This window comes from Homalodisca vitripennis, chromosome X (assembly GCF_021130785.1).
Source record: "Homalodisca vitripennis isolate AUS2020 chromosome X, UT_GWSS_2.1, whole genome shotgun sequence".
Classification (NCBI taxonomy): domain Eukaryota; kingdom Metazoa; phylum Arthropoda; class Insecta; order Hemiptera; family Cicadellidae; genus Homalodisca; species Homalodisca vitripennis.
This window is the reverse complement of record NC_060215.1, coordinates 18415877-18430344: the sequence shown is the minus strand read 5'-3', so window position 1 is coordinate 18430344 and position 14468 is coordinate 18415877. Positions and strand designations below refer to the sequence as shown.

The window sequence follows — 14468 nt, the reverse complement described above, 5'->3', positions numbered from 1 at the left end:
GTTCATTTAGTCCAACAGTTAAGTGAGGATGATTACGACAGAAGAGTTGAGTTTTGTAAACTTGTGATGCGCAAATGTGATGACAATAGAGATTTTCTGACCAACATACTATTTTCTGATGAGGCAACTTTTTTCCTAAATGGCAATGTTAACAGGCACAATTGCCGTTACTGGGCTAGTGAAAACCCACATTGGATTACTGAGTCCCATTCACAGCAACCACAAAAACTGAACGTATGGTGTGGAATTTTAGGTAACAAAATTGTTGGACCCTTTTTCATCAATGGAAATTTAAAATGCCGAACTTTACTACAATATGCTCCAAAATGAAATAATCCCAGCTATTCAAATTGCATCAGGAGAATACTTTGATAATTGTATGGTTTCAGCAGGATGGTGCTCCACCCCATTATGGGAGACAGGTAAGAGAGTATTTGGATTTAAGGTTTCCTCATAAATGGATTGGCCGAAGAGGAGAAATCGAATGGCCTCCAAGATCTCCGGATTTGTCACCAATCGATTATTTCCTATGGGGTCATTTAAAATCCAATGTTTACAGAAGAAAGCCTCATAATTTGGAAGACCTAAGAAACAGGATTATAGAGGAGATTGCTTTGATAACTGAAGAAATGTTAGGCAACTCTGTCGAATCATTTTACACAAGATTGGCTCATTGTCAAACCGTAGAAGGAACACAGTTCGAACAATTGCTTTGACACCTAATGCAGGTAAAACGTTTATTGTAAGACTTTTCTAACAGCATACATTATTTTTTATTTGTAATAAGAAATCAATAACATAAGTATTTCCATAATTGTACTGTAATAAAAACTGGCAAATTTGTGCTAATAGAACCAGCTTAAAATGAAATTTTTGTTTTATTTAATTGAACATTTAAAAAAATGCTAAAAAATTAGTGTAACACATTTTGTGGCAAGAACCATGTTAAAATTACATTGTTGAACATCAGTAAATTTTCAATACTAAAAATTCTCTATTTTCTGATAGAATAATTCCCTTGAGATGCGGTTTGTGGCATTCAATTCAGTAAGCTATTACCTTTAAAATTATGTATCACAAGGTATAGGCTTCCATTAAGAATATTCACGATACCCTCGGCAGGACGTCCCCCGTTGGTGTGACATAACAAAACATTGTTCCAAAAAGTAGATGCCCAATCTCTATCACGATTGTAAGAGGTTTCAAATTTATATTTAAATTATTAAAGGATATATTTGGGTGTTTCCAGACATAATATACACCCGTATATATACAGCACTTCCACAGCATTGTAATAGCTTATTAGGAGACGAAGTGAACTGGTTTCTGCTTTATTTAGAGTCTGCACTAAAATACCTCAGGATGTGGGTGTCTACTGGTGTCAACGTCCTGGTACTATGCTAACAGCTATGGAGCATATGTAACTTATGCAAACAGAAGGTTTTAATTTTATCTACTTAACTTTAAATTAAATCATCTTTAGATTAGTTTTTATCTTCCATTAATTTCAGGTAGACGGTACAAAATATTAACTTTAGCAAATATAAAATAATACATAAACAGAAACGGTCAAAGACGTGAAGTATATATCTTATGCGCCCTTAGCTTTCATTACGTTCTTTGTACAGATCTGAGACCTTTCAATCGGTTAATATTAAATCTTAGTTTGAACCGGAATGTGTTTCTGATACAGATAATTCTCTTTAATAATTAATTATTTAAACAAAGTCCATTTTAGAAGTTACACTGATATTTCAATACACCTGGTTAATAGTCCATGCTTGTCATTGTACATGAATAATTCTCACTGGTCCTAATTTAGACTAATTTAGAACCATTCCCCAAAAGACTCCCTCATAATTAAGGAAATATATCTTAACTGGATATCCCTGTCCCTTCGCTGGACATACTGTTTGATCATACTACATACTCTGACTCATATACTCCAACAAACACACCTGCAGCAACGATGAATTTGAAGACAGAAAAAAAGAAACCCTGGAACTATGAAAGGTTGATGACCACGAATTTGCCACCATGAACCAGCGGACAGATTTCGTAGGACATGGCTCAAGGTTGAGCCAGACCAATTTAGAGTTTACTGAATTCACCTTAATTGTACTGGAAATTGTGTTTTTAGCTCAACCACATAACAATATAATATGGAGAGTTAATTATGAGGGTTTTACAATTATTACAATATATTACAATTTATTATATACAGTATAACATTAATTGCTCCCAAAGGCCACTTTTAAAGCGCACTCCCTGCCCCTCCTCACCCCCACCCATTACTATTCATCTTGTCTCTGATTGGCTCACAAGCCTTTTATCAAGTCTGCGTAGCTTCAAATGAATCTTAAAATCCTTTATACGTCTATCAAATGGATTGGCACGATAATGAAATGGGCCATCACCGGACTCAAAGAGCCTGTTAAGCATCTACTTTTTTATTCCATTTATTTCTCTTTGTAATGAAAAAGGTTATACAATTTTACTTATTAAATACGCACCATTGAAAGATAATTGTTTTTAATTTAAGACCTGCGATGATTTTAAAGGCGATTGACTCTTCAGCTGATTTAACACAACATATAACTTATTTTTTTAATTATAAAGAATCAATTGTTTGTAAAAGTTTAAAATATAAATGTATCAAATCTAAACTCGATCTTCGACGTGTATTTAATTTGCCTATTCTTTAATTAACAAACTCAGAACTCTATTATATCTATAATCAGTCGCAGTTACATTTTTATGTTTACCCACATCTGTAAACGTTTAAAAATGGCGGAAATATTTTTTTTGTTTTATTTAAAACAAATCTTGTTACACCAAAGGTGTTGCAATTGAAAAATTATTGATGTATAATGTCAAAAAGTCTCAATTGTCCTATTCTTACATTTGAACTTTTCCAGATTTGAACCCATAACTCTCTAATTCAGGAGTACTCCTTAAATTTAAACTGTTAAAACCAATCTTACCAGATGTATAAAAGCTTATTAAGGGAGTTTGTAATTTATTTGGTGGTTCCAGCTCATAATCTTTCTCCTTATATAAATTCCTAAAGGGTAGTCTTGGACATCCTGTATATTAAATATTATCATCTCCATGTCTACTTGATATTATTTACACCAATAACCAAGTTTTAACTAAACGCAATTAGTTTGCTACCACTGGAACCTCTATAAATATTCATTTACCTCTTATAAAATCACTTTATGTATGTTACCAATTACGGATATAATACCACGAGGCTAGAAAGCAATGATTTGTTATTTTACGCCAAGCACGTAAGTATTAATGACCTACTGAATATTCATGTTATTATAGGTTTATATTCATATTTTGTTATTGATTTCTCCTCTACCTAGCATTGTTCCATAATTACATTGTTTACTTATGTTTGACGAGAAAAGATGAAAATCTACCGACATAATAAAGTTACAGAGATTTAACTGCTGTGAAGCTAAGCTTTCAATTAATTCTGCAATAATAATGTATTCTAGCAGTGCAGGCTATAAAATGTTGCTTCCAATAATAAGTTAAACTATTTATTAAATTGCAGTAAAATGTATAAAAACACACGTAGTTTCTATACAACTGTAGTTTTAACACATAAAATATAATATCACATACAAGACGCCTACCGATATCCAAATACGTAGACAAGAAACAAGACCCAAGAAATTTTGATCCTTATAAAGTTTATTCCATAAAGTAAATATATTCATTCATACAGGCCACGATAAGAACCTTTGTTTCTAGAAGCAAAGGAACGCACGCACATTTCTAAGATTATACATGTGAATGTCGAGTAGTTTAAACACAATATTCTATTTTAAAACGATTCTACCTTAACTATTGTAGTTGTGTTTATTATATTTCTTAAGTTTTAATTACAAAATTTAAATAAAATAATTGTTGCGGATATTTTGGATATTTTATGAGATGAAACTTGTAGTAAGTTGATAAAAAATAAACAAAAAATTCCTAGATTCTACCTAAATATTTAGTTAGTCTTTAAAATTGGCGTTTTTATAGTATCATGTAAAACTTACATTCCTCCAACACGTACGTTAGCGGTAACTTCTTATTACTTCCTTCCAAATTGTTATAGTCTTGTTCTGCATCCACTACAAGGCAAATACACACATGGTTATGCTTAACCTCATCAATGGCATTTGGGACTGTAATGATCATCAATATAATCAATAAGTAAATATCTCTCTAGTTTTATCTCAGATATGTGTCGTTGCTTGAAAGATGTAAAACCGATGGTTATACAAACATACAGATAGACTAAAAATAGCCACTATTCACCAGATAATAAGTCTGTATATGAGTAGTTGTAGTTGATTGTTGATTATTTTTGTGTGTCTAACAAAGTAGATATAAACTGAAACAATATTGCTTCGTACTTGTAAAACTTTTGATACTCTCACATTTTAACCTCTATTAAAGTTAGCGCGACTGACGATCAGTTCCTTTTTTAAGGTAAATACCTCTACCCTCATGTTTCAAGGAAGCCCAGAGTATGTGCTTGTAGTATGCAAATTGCTCTCTGCTTCTGGAGTATGAATTATGCTCTCCGCGGGTAACTCGTTCCATAACTGTATTCCGCAGACGCTTGTTAGGGACCAACTATACTTACCATGATGTTCTTCTTAGGCTCTTCAAATTCTGAAGTAATGCAGCTGTGGATATTGGTTTCATCAATGAACCAGTTGTCTTCTTCAAGGAGAGCTGAAGACACAAGTGAAAGGAGAGATTTTATAAATTGTTATAATTTATCTATTTTAAATTTTTAGTATAGTTAGTGCTACAGTTTTTTAGCAAAGTTATATTATAATATTTTTACTTATTGTTATTGTTATGGCCAGTTAATACTGTTATTCTTACCTTTGATAAAGAATTACTACTCGCCACATTGTCATCTGCATGCTATGTTTATTTTTAATATCACGGTCAGTTATTATAATTTTATACATTTTTGACTTGTTGTTGACAATAGTTATCTGTGGATTATAATTTTCATCATCTTCTGACGACGTTTTATGTACACATACAGATTTGTAATAATGATAAGATGATTTCATAACAAGAAATAAACACTTCAAGATCTAAATAAGGTCAAAAAGATATTTTATATCTTGAATGGCTAAAAACAATGTCATATAACTTACATAACCCTCGTTTCCAGATGAATTGCATGTGTTATTGAATGTAAGATCTGAAATCTAACTTACACCGTATAATGTATTAATATTGTGAATATAAATGGAGGATTATGAATTTAATTTAATTTACATTCCGTTCGGATGTAAATGTCAGTGTAAAGTATGTTCTAACATAAAGCGGTGAAATTTTCAAATATAATTTCAATCTTGTATTCTAATGGACTACCTTATAATCAGATTTACAAAAATGTAAATGAATTTTTTTTACTTCACTTAGCTTCAAACAAGCGTTCTATTATTAATCTGAGTTCCTGAAAACCTTTTATGGAAATTAATAAAAACACTCAATATTCAATTTATTCAAGGTTTGCTTTTGTATATTATTAATTATTTTAACTTCAGTATAGTTTTAACAATTATTTCAATTATTTCTTACATCCAAAACTGTATAAAAAAATAAATTGAAACTCAACACAGTAAAGTCTTAATAACTTTTCAGTGGAAAAGAGAAAGAACAGAAAGAGGGAATATCTAAATGAAAGATTATTACCGCCAACTCTTATCTTAAAGCGGTCCATAACTACACAAGATAAGGAAGATGATTGGGAAGGTCGGGTGTCATGCCTCTGTAATTTCAACCCCCGCCGCCTCTCTGTTCAAATTTAATGCTGTGCTAAGAGTCCTGAGAGGTTACTTTAAGTATTACCTAAATACAAAATATTATTAATTCAACGCTTGAGAATATCCACTTTCTCTAACTTTAACGGTCACGTTCTTTCTTGGAACTACGTATCATTTTACAAAACTCGTATTTAAATTATATATAAATGAGTTTCAAATCTTATAATGATCCGTAAATACCTGAACAAAAATATATTTTCCATATTTGAACAAATATGTCGAGAGACATTCACATACCTCTCATATGAAAAGAATACATCAAACACCATATTTTGGCGTAAAGAATATTATAAAAATTGTTTTCGTAATTAATAAATCTACAGGATTCACTTTCATATATACATCCATATAACTATTTTGCTTATATATTTGCTCAAAATCAATTAACATGATCGTCTTCTATTTAGTGTAATGAGTTTATAATTTCATGTTTTAAAAATAGATTAAAAATTTAGTCTTTGATATGACTGGAAACTTGTAAGAAATATTATGAATGAAATATTAAAATCGTGTTTGAGCAGTTACAATCACTAATTATATATAGTCATTAAACTGACACAAAAGACCTATTCCGATTCAAAAGAATCCTTGATTAATTCTAGCAGTTTAAAATTCTTTGTGACTATTCTGCTTCGATAACCTCTTTATAACTTTGAAATGCTTGATTGGCGTATTTGTACTACTTCTGTTGATCGATTGATGATTATGTACATAAAAGCTTTAGGTCAACTCTTCGATCCAAAGATTAAAATTTTGTTCGAGTATTATTTTAGTCGTTAGTGTATACAACTGTTAATAAGTGTCCCAGGAAACAAGATAAGAGAAGATAACAAAAGTACAGAAAATAAGCGTATTTTATACTTTTAATGCTGCCATTATAGCCTGGTAAAATCCCAATACTCGTATACCAACAAGGTACCACATTGTAGTTTTTCTATAGCCTTCTAATACATAAGTGATAAAAATCTACAAATTCAAGAGAGTGGAGTTTTCGTTAGAATGTATAACGAGAGGAATGTTATAATGTTAAACATTATGTTAGTACTGCGATATGTAGCCCGTTATTTTAACTAATTTACATTATATTCTCAACCAAAATTGTGGCGTGCATTGTTTTCTGTAGAATAGAGTCAGATGATTGGGGTGGGTTGAAAGGCCTGGTCCTACACAAAAGGGCGATTTAGATCTCTCTCTAATATATTATTTGTAATTAGTGTTTATTAGTACATAACCCTAAACTTATTAGTAAACAATTTTTTTACTAACGTGTGTATGTAGTATCTGTCTAAATACTCTCTGGACTTCATCTTCTGGAATCGTCGTTTTTGTTATTCTGGCAATACAATAAACACTTTTGTTCTTAGGCAGACCGGCTGGTAGCAAAACTATCATTTAAGTTTTCAAAGCAAAATATTTTTTATTAAGTAATTTAATAAACTGTTTGGGTGTCACTGCAGATAACCAGTCAACCGGATAAAAACTGAGACTTCATTATTCTTGACTTTTCGGGATAGGTATTACATTTTTGAATAAACGATGTCACGTACAAATAACACAAAAAAGCAGGTTGAAGTAACAAGTCAAAAAATACATACAACACTAAACATATAAAAAGATTCAATTTTAGGAATTAAACTGTTTATTGTAATGTATTAATAAATGTAATTATTAAGTATGGTGGATAATTTTAAAATACGCCCGATCACTTTCATGGCCGTTTTATACTAATTACGAATTCTCTTCCTTGTATCTGAAGTCTACTAAAATAATAAAAAGTTTTAAAGAAATAAGTGACTCGGAGTTTCGATTGTGTATGCAATAAGAGAGGGGAATACTGCAACCGGCATGAGGAGTTGTTACTAACATAGGATAAGGACGGTTGGTTGCGTACTGCAAGACACTGAAGTATCACTTACAGTAACATCAATGTCTGATATCATGATGGCTTGATGGGAAATAAGTGGAAAATATTACTAACATCCTCAGTAATCAACTTAATATTTGCTAATACCAATACTAGGATGTGCAGTGACTTGTAATCGGTAAACTTGGAGTTTATACCACTGGGCGTTAATAGATACATCCCTGCACCAGATGAACTTAACCAAAGTTATAGACATTATAAAACTGTATAGGATCCCATTAAGTCTTACAAAGTACCAACAAACTAGACGAACCTGAATATGTGAAATAAACGTACTCGGTTATAAGTACCACATGTTTAAGAAAAATAGATATTTTATTTTTAAGGAGAACTCATAAGTTACGAAAAAAGGCAATTTTATTATTTAAAACCAGTTCCATACTTTCGAGCCAGTATGTAACCACAACTTCTTGGTATTAGGCCATAGTAAATATTTTGCCACAGAAAACTACTATTTTATTAGATAGTAAAACTACAACATGCTTTAACTGGGCAGCTTTCCTCATGATACATTTGATTTAAATCAGAAATTATCGTGCAACCTGTGATCTTGGATTGTATACAGATAAATGAACTGTGTTGTTTAAGTTTTGAAGTTAGTTTTATTAAAAAAATAGTATAAGAAGAATAGTTATTCACAGTAGTAATGCCAGTAAGTAAAAATACTACATTGGTATACTCGTACGTATAAGTTAAATGCATATATAAGCCAATATTTTATGGGCTACTATATCAATATATCTATCTAATACATGTTATATTTCTAACTACTTAAAATCTATCTGGTCAGTATTTTATAATAATTTACTGTATATCTTACTGAATCCAATATTTATTGACATAAACTCCTCAAGAGCATTTTTGGCACTGAAACATTGGGGAGAATATTTCTCCTGACCAGCTATGTACAAAGTATTTATTTAACCTCTAAAAAATAAGGAGACAAGATTTGCCTAACTCTTTAAGCAGGCAAAGTTACTTTCCTTGTTAAGAATAAAAATAAAACGTAATTTAATATTTAAATAGTAGAACATACCTAAGCACTGTAAACATTCTTAGCCTTTTACGATTAGGGTTAAAACTTAACGTCATCTAAAATGGATAATGATTTCAAATGCATTTGGATTGGCCTTAAGTGCAGTTTTCATTATGATGTTATTGAATAATCGAATTCGTTTATAAGACAGTCTTTTTTATTTATTAATAGCACGATCAACTTAATGCATCGTTTTTTGATTTAGCAGTGTAGAATCAAGATCAGTTAAAAAGATCTTTCAAGACAGATAGCAATATAATTATGTCCTTTTATTGAGAATACTGTTTATTGTAGGTTAGTAAGAGATAAAATAGCCTTTAAGCAACTGCTATTTTATAACAAGTATTTTATGATGCTGCAAAATGTATATGCTATTCAGCGAAACAAATTTGAATAAGTATACCATTCATCAGTCTTCAGTTCAGGTAACATTCCACCAAGGTTGTTTTTGTTCTATTCTCATAATATGGAGCACTTGGAACCACCGAGGGCGTCATTGAAGTTGGCGAGGAGTGAGGGACAAGCGTGGGTGGCCGAGGACATCTCCCGCTGGTCCACAGCTAGCATCATCTGCCGAAAGACTTGGCAGACCAAGGAGCTGTAGCGGGCACTGCACTCCGCGTACCCACAGCCCCACACGGCTTTGATTCGGTCCATCAGCGCACGCCGCTGCGCAAGGCACTCGTCATCTTCGTTATCGAACAGGTCTATCTTGTTGCCGACCACTAACAGAGGCACTGCATCGATATCGCGACTCTCGGCGATCTGCTCCCGGACGTTCTCCAGGTACTGGAAGGTCTCCAGGTTGGACAGGTCCAGCACCATCATGTAGGCACTGGCGTCCCTCAACCCGTAGTCCTGCAGGTCCGTCAGCTCGTAGACGGAGTTCACCGGGAAGTAGGGTAGGGCTGGCAAGTCCGTGATCTTCAGTTCGTACACACGCCCGTTGATGATAACCGTCGGGTAGTAGGTGTGCCGTGATCCGGTGGGAAGGTACTCTTGCACGAAGTTGTTCCAAACGAACTGCTATAGCCATACGTCCATTGTCAAATAGTGAGTCCCAGGAGAGACCGAAAACAGATAAAAACAGTGTAAGTATTTCTACAATAACAATTGTAAGCGGAGACAAAATTTAAAATAGCTAACGCGTGTAAATTAAGCAAGTAATAATAATCTAAAATCTGTTGACAGTAAACTAAATAAATCCTATTTTGTATCAATAAAACACTCGTATAAATCCAGTAAAATGAAAAAAGTATGGCATCGTAATGAAAACGTAAATGAAAAAGATAAAAAAACGTTAGAGTACACGTAATGTAGAACATTTCCTAAAAGAAAAAGTAAACAGTAAATCTAAAAGATATATCCAATATCCACAGAATTTAAATTTACTTAACGAAGAAGTCCCTTACACTGAATAAACCATCATGTACCGCCCGAACTAAATCATTAAGGTTAAGAGGTATAGTGAATATAGAAAGCAATCCTCAGAAGCAACCTGCCTTTAGACTACATGATGAGATTGAGGTTTACCGCAGGGTGCAACCTGAGGTGTTTGAAAACTGTTGTCCCACTTTCCTAATGAACTGGTCTACACTGATGTGGATAAATACTGATCAGAATTACTTCAAGCTTTCATGAATTCTAAATGGAATTCAGGTCACACACGTTTTCTAATAACTCCGAGCATTATTAAACGCAGAAACAGGGTAAACGCAAGCCTGTTAAATTCTTAACCCTTTCTGTATTCTGTCATTTCGACCTCTACCGAACTGGCGCGACTATCGATTAGTGTGTAGGACCAATTTCTCTCTTGAAAAAACTAATTTGTGAGCTTAATACGACGTGAAATGGCCCTCAGCTTCCAAAATATTACGTGTGTATGAATGCAAAATTACTGTTCCGCTTATGGTATTGTTCAGATTCGGTGAACATCCTTTTAAAAGTATTAATTGTTGAATTCGATTAGAGTAAGTTTTTAAACCTGTAATGAAGAAAACCACATTTCATTCTGGTTCAAACGACTTAACTATAGTTGTGGTACCCAGTGTGGTGTTTCATTCTGCAGTGTAATTTAATAAATGGAAAACCAGTCTACAGTCATAATGCTCAGCAACTGTATTGCAGAATATTACATTCCTCTTCTGGAATATAAGCGCTCGATACTAATGTATCATTCTGACTTGGGTATTCTACGTTCCACAACATTTTTATGTTACACAAATATTTACGATACTGGACTAACATGGTGGTTACAAAAACATGTTATTGTTACATAATAATATTCATTTCTAATACGCATTATACATTTTATATATTTTGATCATGTTAGAGTAGCAACTTACCATATAAATGACAAACATTCCATGTAGAGTACAGTACACTTATTCTTTTTCAATTCTATATTATTTAAAGTTTTTTTATTGACGAAGTTTTTATCGTTTATTATGATTGATGTATGATTCCAAAACATAATTAGAAATCGGACTTTAGCCATCGTTACAAAAATAGAACCATACGTTTCAACTGTAAAATCTATTTATTTGTCAAGAAATCTGAAGCCATCATGTTAAGCTTATGCTATTATTCGTTCATTTTAATTGTGAAGACGAATGCTTAATCTAATACTGTACATCCATAAATAGTAATTGACTATTAAAAAAAAAGAGTACACCTACACTTAGGATGCTGGCGTGTCATCTCGCACAACGGCACACAATAGTCACAAGTGTGGTGACTCCTGGATTTATGTATCTGTAAGTACCTGTATAATTGAGGTTTTTCCTACTCCTGGGGCTCCCAACAACACCACTTTGACCAGTTCTGGTGCGTCAGGACTATTCAGGGACAGAGACACAGGAGAACACGGGGAGCACGAGACATCTCGCACAATAGTCACAAGTGTGGTGACTCCTGGATTTATGTATCTGTAAGTACCTGTATAATTGAGGTTTTTCCTACTCCTGGGGCTCCCAACAACACCACTTTGACCAGTTCTGGTGCGTCAGGACTATTCAGGGACAGAGACACAGGAGAACACGGGGAGCAAGAGACATCTCGCACAATAGTCACAAGTGTGGTGACTCCTGGATTTATGTATCTGTAAGTACCTGTATAATTGAGGTTTTTCCTACTCCTGGGGCTCCCAACAACACCACTTTGACCAGTTCTGGTGCGTCAGGACTATTCAGGGACAGAGACACAGGAGAACACGGGGAGCATGAGACATCTCGCACAATAGTCACAAGTGTGGTGACTCCTGGATTTATGTATCTGTAAGTACCTGTATAATTGAGGTTTTTCCTACTCCTGGGGCTCCCAACAACACCACTTTGACCAGTTCTGGTGCGTCAGGACTATTCAGGGACAGAGACACAGGAGAACACGGGGAGCACGAGACATCTCGCCGTTCCAGATAATCGAGATTCAATTCTGAAACACATTATTCATTTGAAGATAATATGTAATTTATAAGAACGTAATTAATATTAACATATATGTATAATATTATAAAATAATAGGTTATAATTACTACGATACTATAGAGATTCGTTACATATAGTGACTTAAAAAATCATGATAAATTTGATTCTAATATTTTCGATTCCTTTAATAAAATAATAGGTTTATTAACATATTAAAAAATATGATAACGATGTAGAAATAGCTTTGCATTGATTCAAGTGTAATGGTAAACTATATCCTCGGGTATACTATAGGGATTTCAAATTGTTTCAACCATATGTTCCGTTCATATCTCAATTAGATTGAATCACCTGCCCAGACGTGAATCATGTTTTAGAAATCAAACCTTTAATTCTCTCCTAATTACCAGTGATTTCTCTTTATTTTAAGTGTCAGGCAATATTTTTACCCTTATATTCTGTAAGATAGAACATTCTTATTTGTGTGTAAAATCCAGTATTATTAGTTCACATCGGGTTACTTTTAATGTAATTTACATTGTATAAACAAACTATGCAAAATCTCGCAACAGACAACTTCTTTAATATCCTCCATGGAAAAACTACCAGTTTTAACAAGGATAATGAGCTAAGTGCAGGGCTGACTCAATGGTAACCGAGGCGTTAAAGACTTCAGTGTTTTTGAATTGTCTAGTTGTATAATGGTAAAGTGGTGACTCTGTATGGACTGAGGTACAGGAGTCATCAAAGGGGTTTTATAATATCATTGTAGAAGAGTGCAATGTCACTTAAGATTCTCAAACTCAGATCTAAAGTCCGACGACATAGATCGTGGGTCCTTGATACTTGATGCCCTTCGTCACATGATAGATCAATAAAATAGTTAAATCAGGTATAAATGAAGGCAACAAGAAATATCTGGAGTCAAAAAATGGTTATACAATATTGGTCGGTACTATGTAAGGCGGCGGCTTACCAGAATGAGAGGACGACCAGTGTCGTCCTGGGTCTTTGGTCGTGACAGGATCGATGGCCAATGGATGCCTTGTAAATGCGCCCTCACAAATACTTGGTCCCCGATATTAAAGTACGCGATCAAATAATCACATCATGTGTAAGTGGTTCCCGTGCGATTCTAAAATCCTTGGTTATTTTCTTCTGTATGCTGGATAGCATTATTGTGAGGGTGTACCAATGGGCAGTTCCGGAGTCTAATGTTAGCGACTACGAGTCTCTCTAGTAATATCTGTGCAATTTACTAAGGATTTCAGATTGCAGTGGGTTGTATGACACACAGAGTGGATTATAGAATGGTCTGAGAAAGACCTGTAGTCTGTGAATTCATTTGGAAATAGGTACGATTTACCTAACACATGCACTGATATATAGTGAGTATTTTGTTTTTGATATATTGATTTCCAAACAACAAGGGTTTCTAATTTTAAATTTGAAAAGTTTTCACATAAAAAGTTATTATTAATAAAACATTTCATAATTTTAGACATGTTAAACCAAACAACATACAATGGTTATATTTAATTTATAATTATTAGACTTTGGTACTGCTTTGGGATTCATTATCAACATAAGATATTTTGCAAGTAACGACAGGGGCTCAAGATAATTATATTTAACTGATTAAAGTGTCTAACTTATGTTTTATAAAAGTATACTCTTTTGAATGTACACTTTCTGTGTTACTTGCAGGATGTTTCATGTGAATATCCATAGTAGCAGGTAATTAGGAACGTCATTCAGCTGTAACAAAAGCACCCCTCCTCCCCCACTAATGTAGTTAGCATCCGTTCTCGAGCGTTACCTGGGAGGCATATATTATCACTGTAGGTTTTCTTAATTCAAACAACTTGATCCCGTTCTCAATAAAACCTGTCAGTGTTACAATACTCACTAATGTCAATAGACACATCACTACTAATGTGCCAAATCTGATGGTTTTTTCCGTGTCATGGGATCCCATGTGCAGGGATGTCGCTAAGGTAAAACTTTAAATAAGTAAAAAATTCCCCAATACTACTACTTTAGGCTATAAAGATTTAAGCACCATTCTATTATGAATTAAGCACTTATGAATTTTATGAATTGTATATTGGATGTGTTAACGGTATGTTAAAATAAACTAAGTGAAAATTCCATTACTTAAATTATCAACTGATTATTACATATAACAGCAGAAATTAACCCATTGTTGTATATTTCTTTTA

The 14468-nt window shown here is 33.4% G+C and overlaps 1 protein-coding gene across 1 annotated transcript; it reads right to left on the bottom strand.

The window, feature by feature from the left end:
• Positions 1-8367: 8367 nt before the first annotated feature.
• LOC124369380 (ras-like protein family member 10B) lies at positions 8368-12050 on the bottom strand. Its single transcript, XM_046827381.1, has 3 exons — positions 12025-12050; positions 11586-11817; positions 8368-9847 (listed from the first exon to the last, which is right to left on the bottom strand). The coding sequence occupies exons 1-3, from the start codon at positions 12048-12050 to the stop codon at positions 9281-9283; spliced, it is 825 nt and encodes a 274-aa protein (XP_046683337.1). The 3' UTR covers positions 8368-9280.
• Positions 12051-14468: the final 2418 nt, after the last annotated feature.

Coding starts and splice junctions, on each gene's coding strand:
- LOC124369380 (XM_046827381.1), bottom strand. CDS start 12,050: ATGTCTCATGCTCCCCGTGTTCTCCT. Junction 11,818..12,024: donor CATGCTCCCCGTGTTCTCCT/GTGTCTCTGTCC, acceptor CTGACGCACCAG/AACTGGTCAAAGTGGTGTTG. Junction 9,848..11,585: donor GAAAAACCTCAATTATACAG/GTACTTACAGAT, acceptor GTATGGCTATAG/CAGTTCGTTTGGAACAACTT.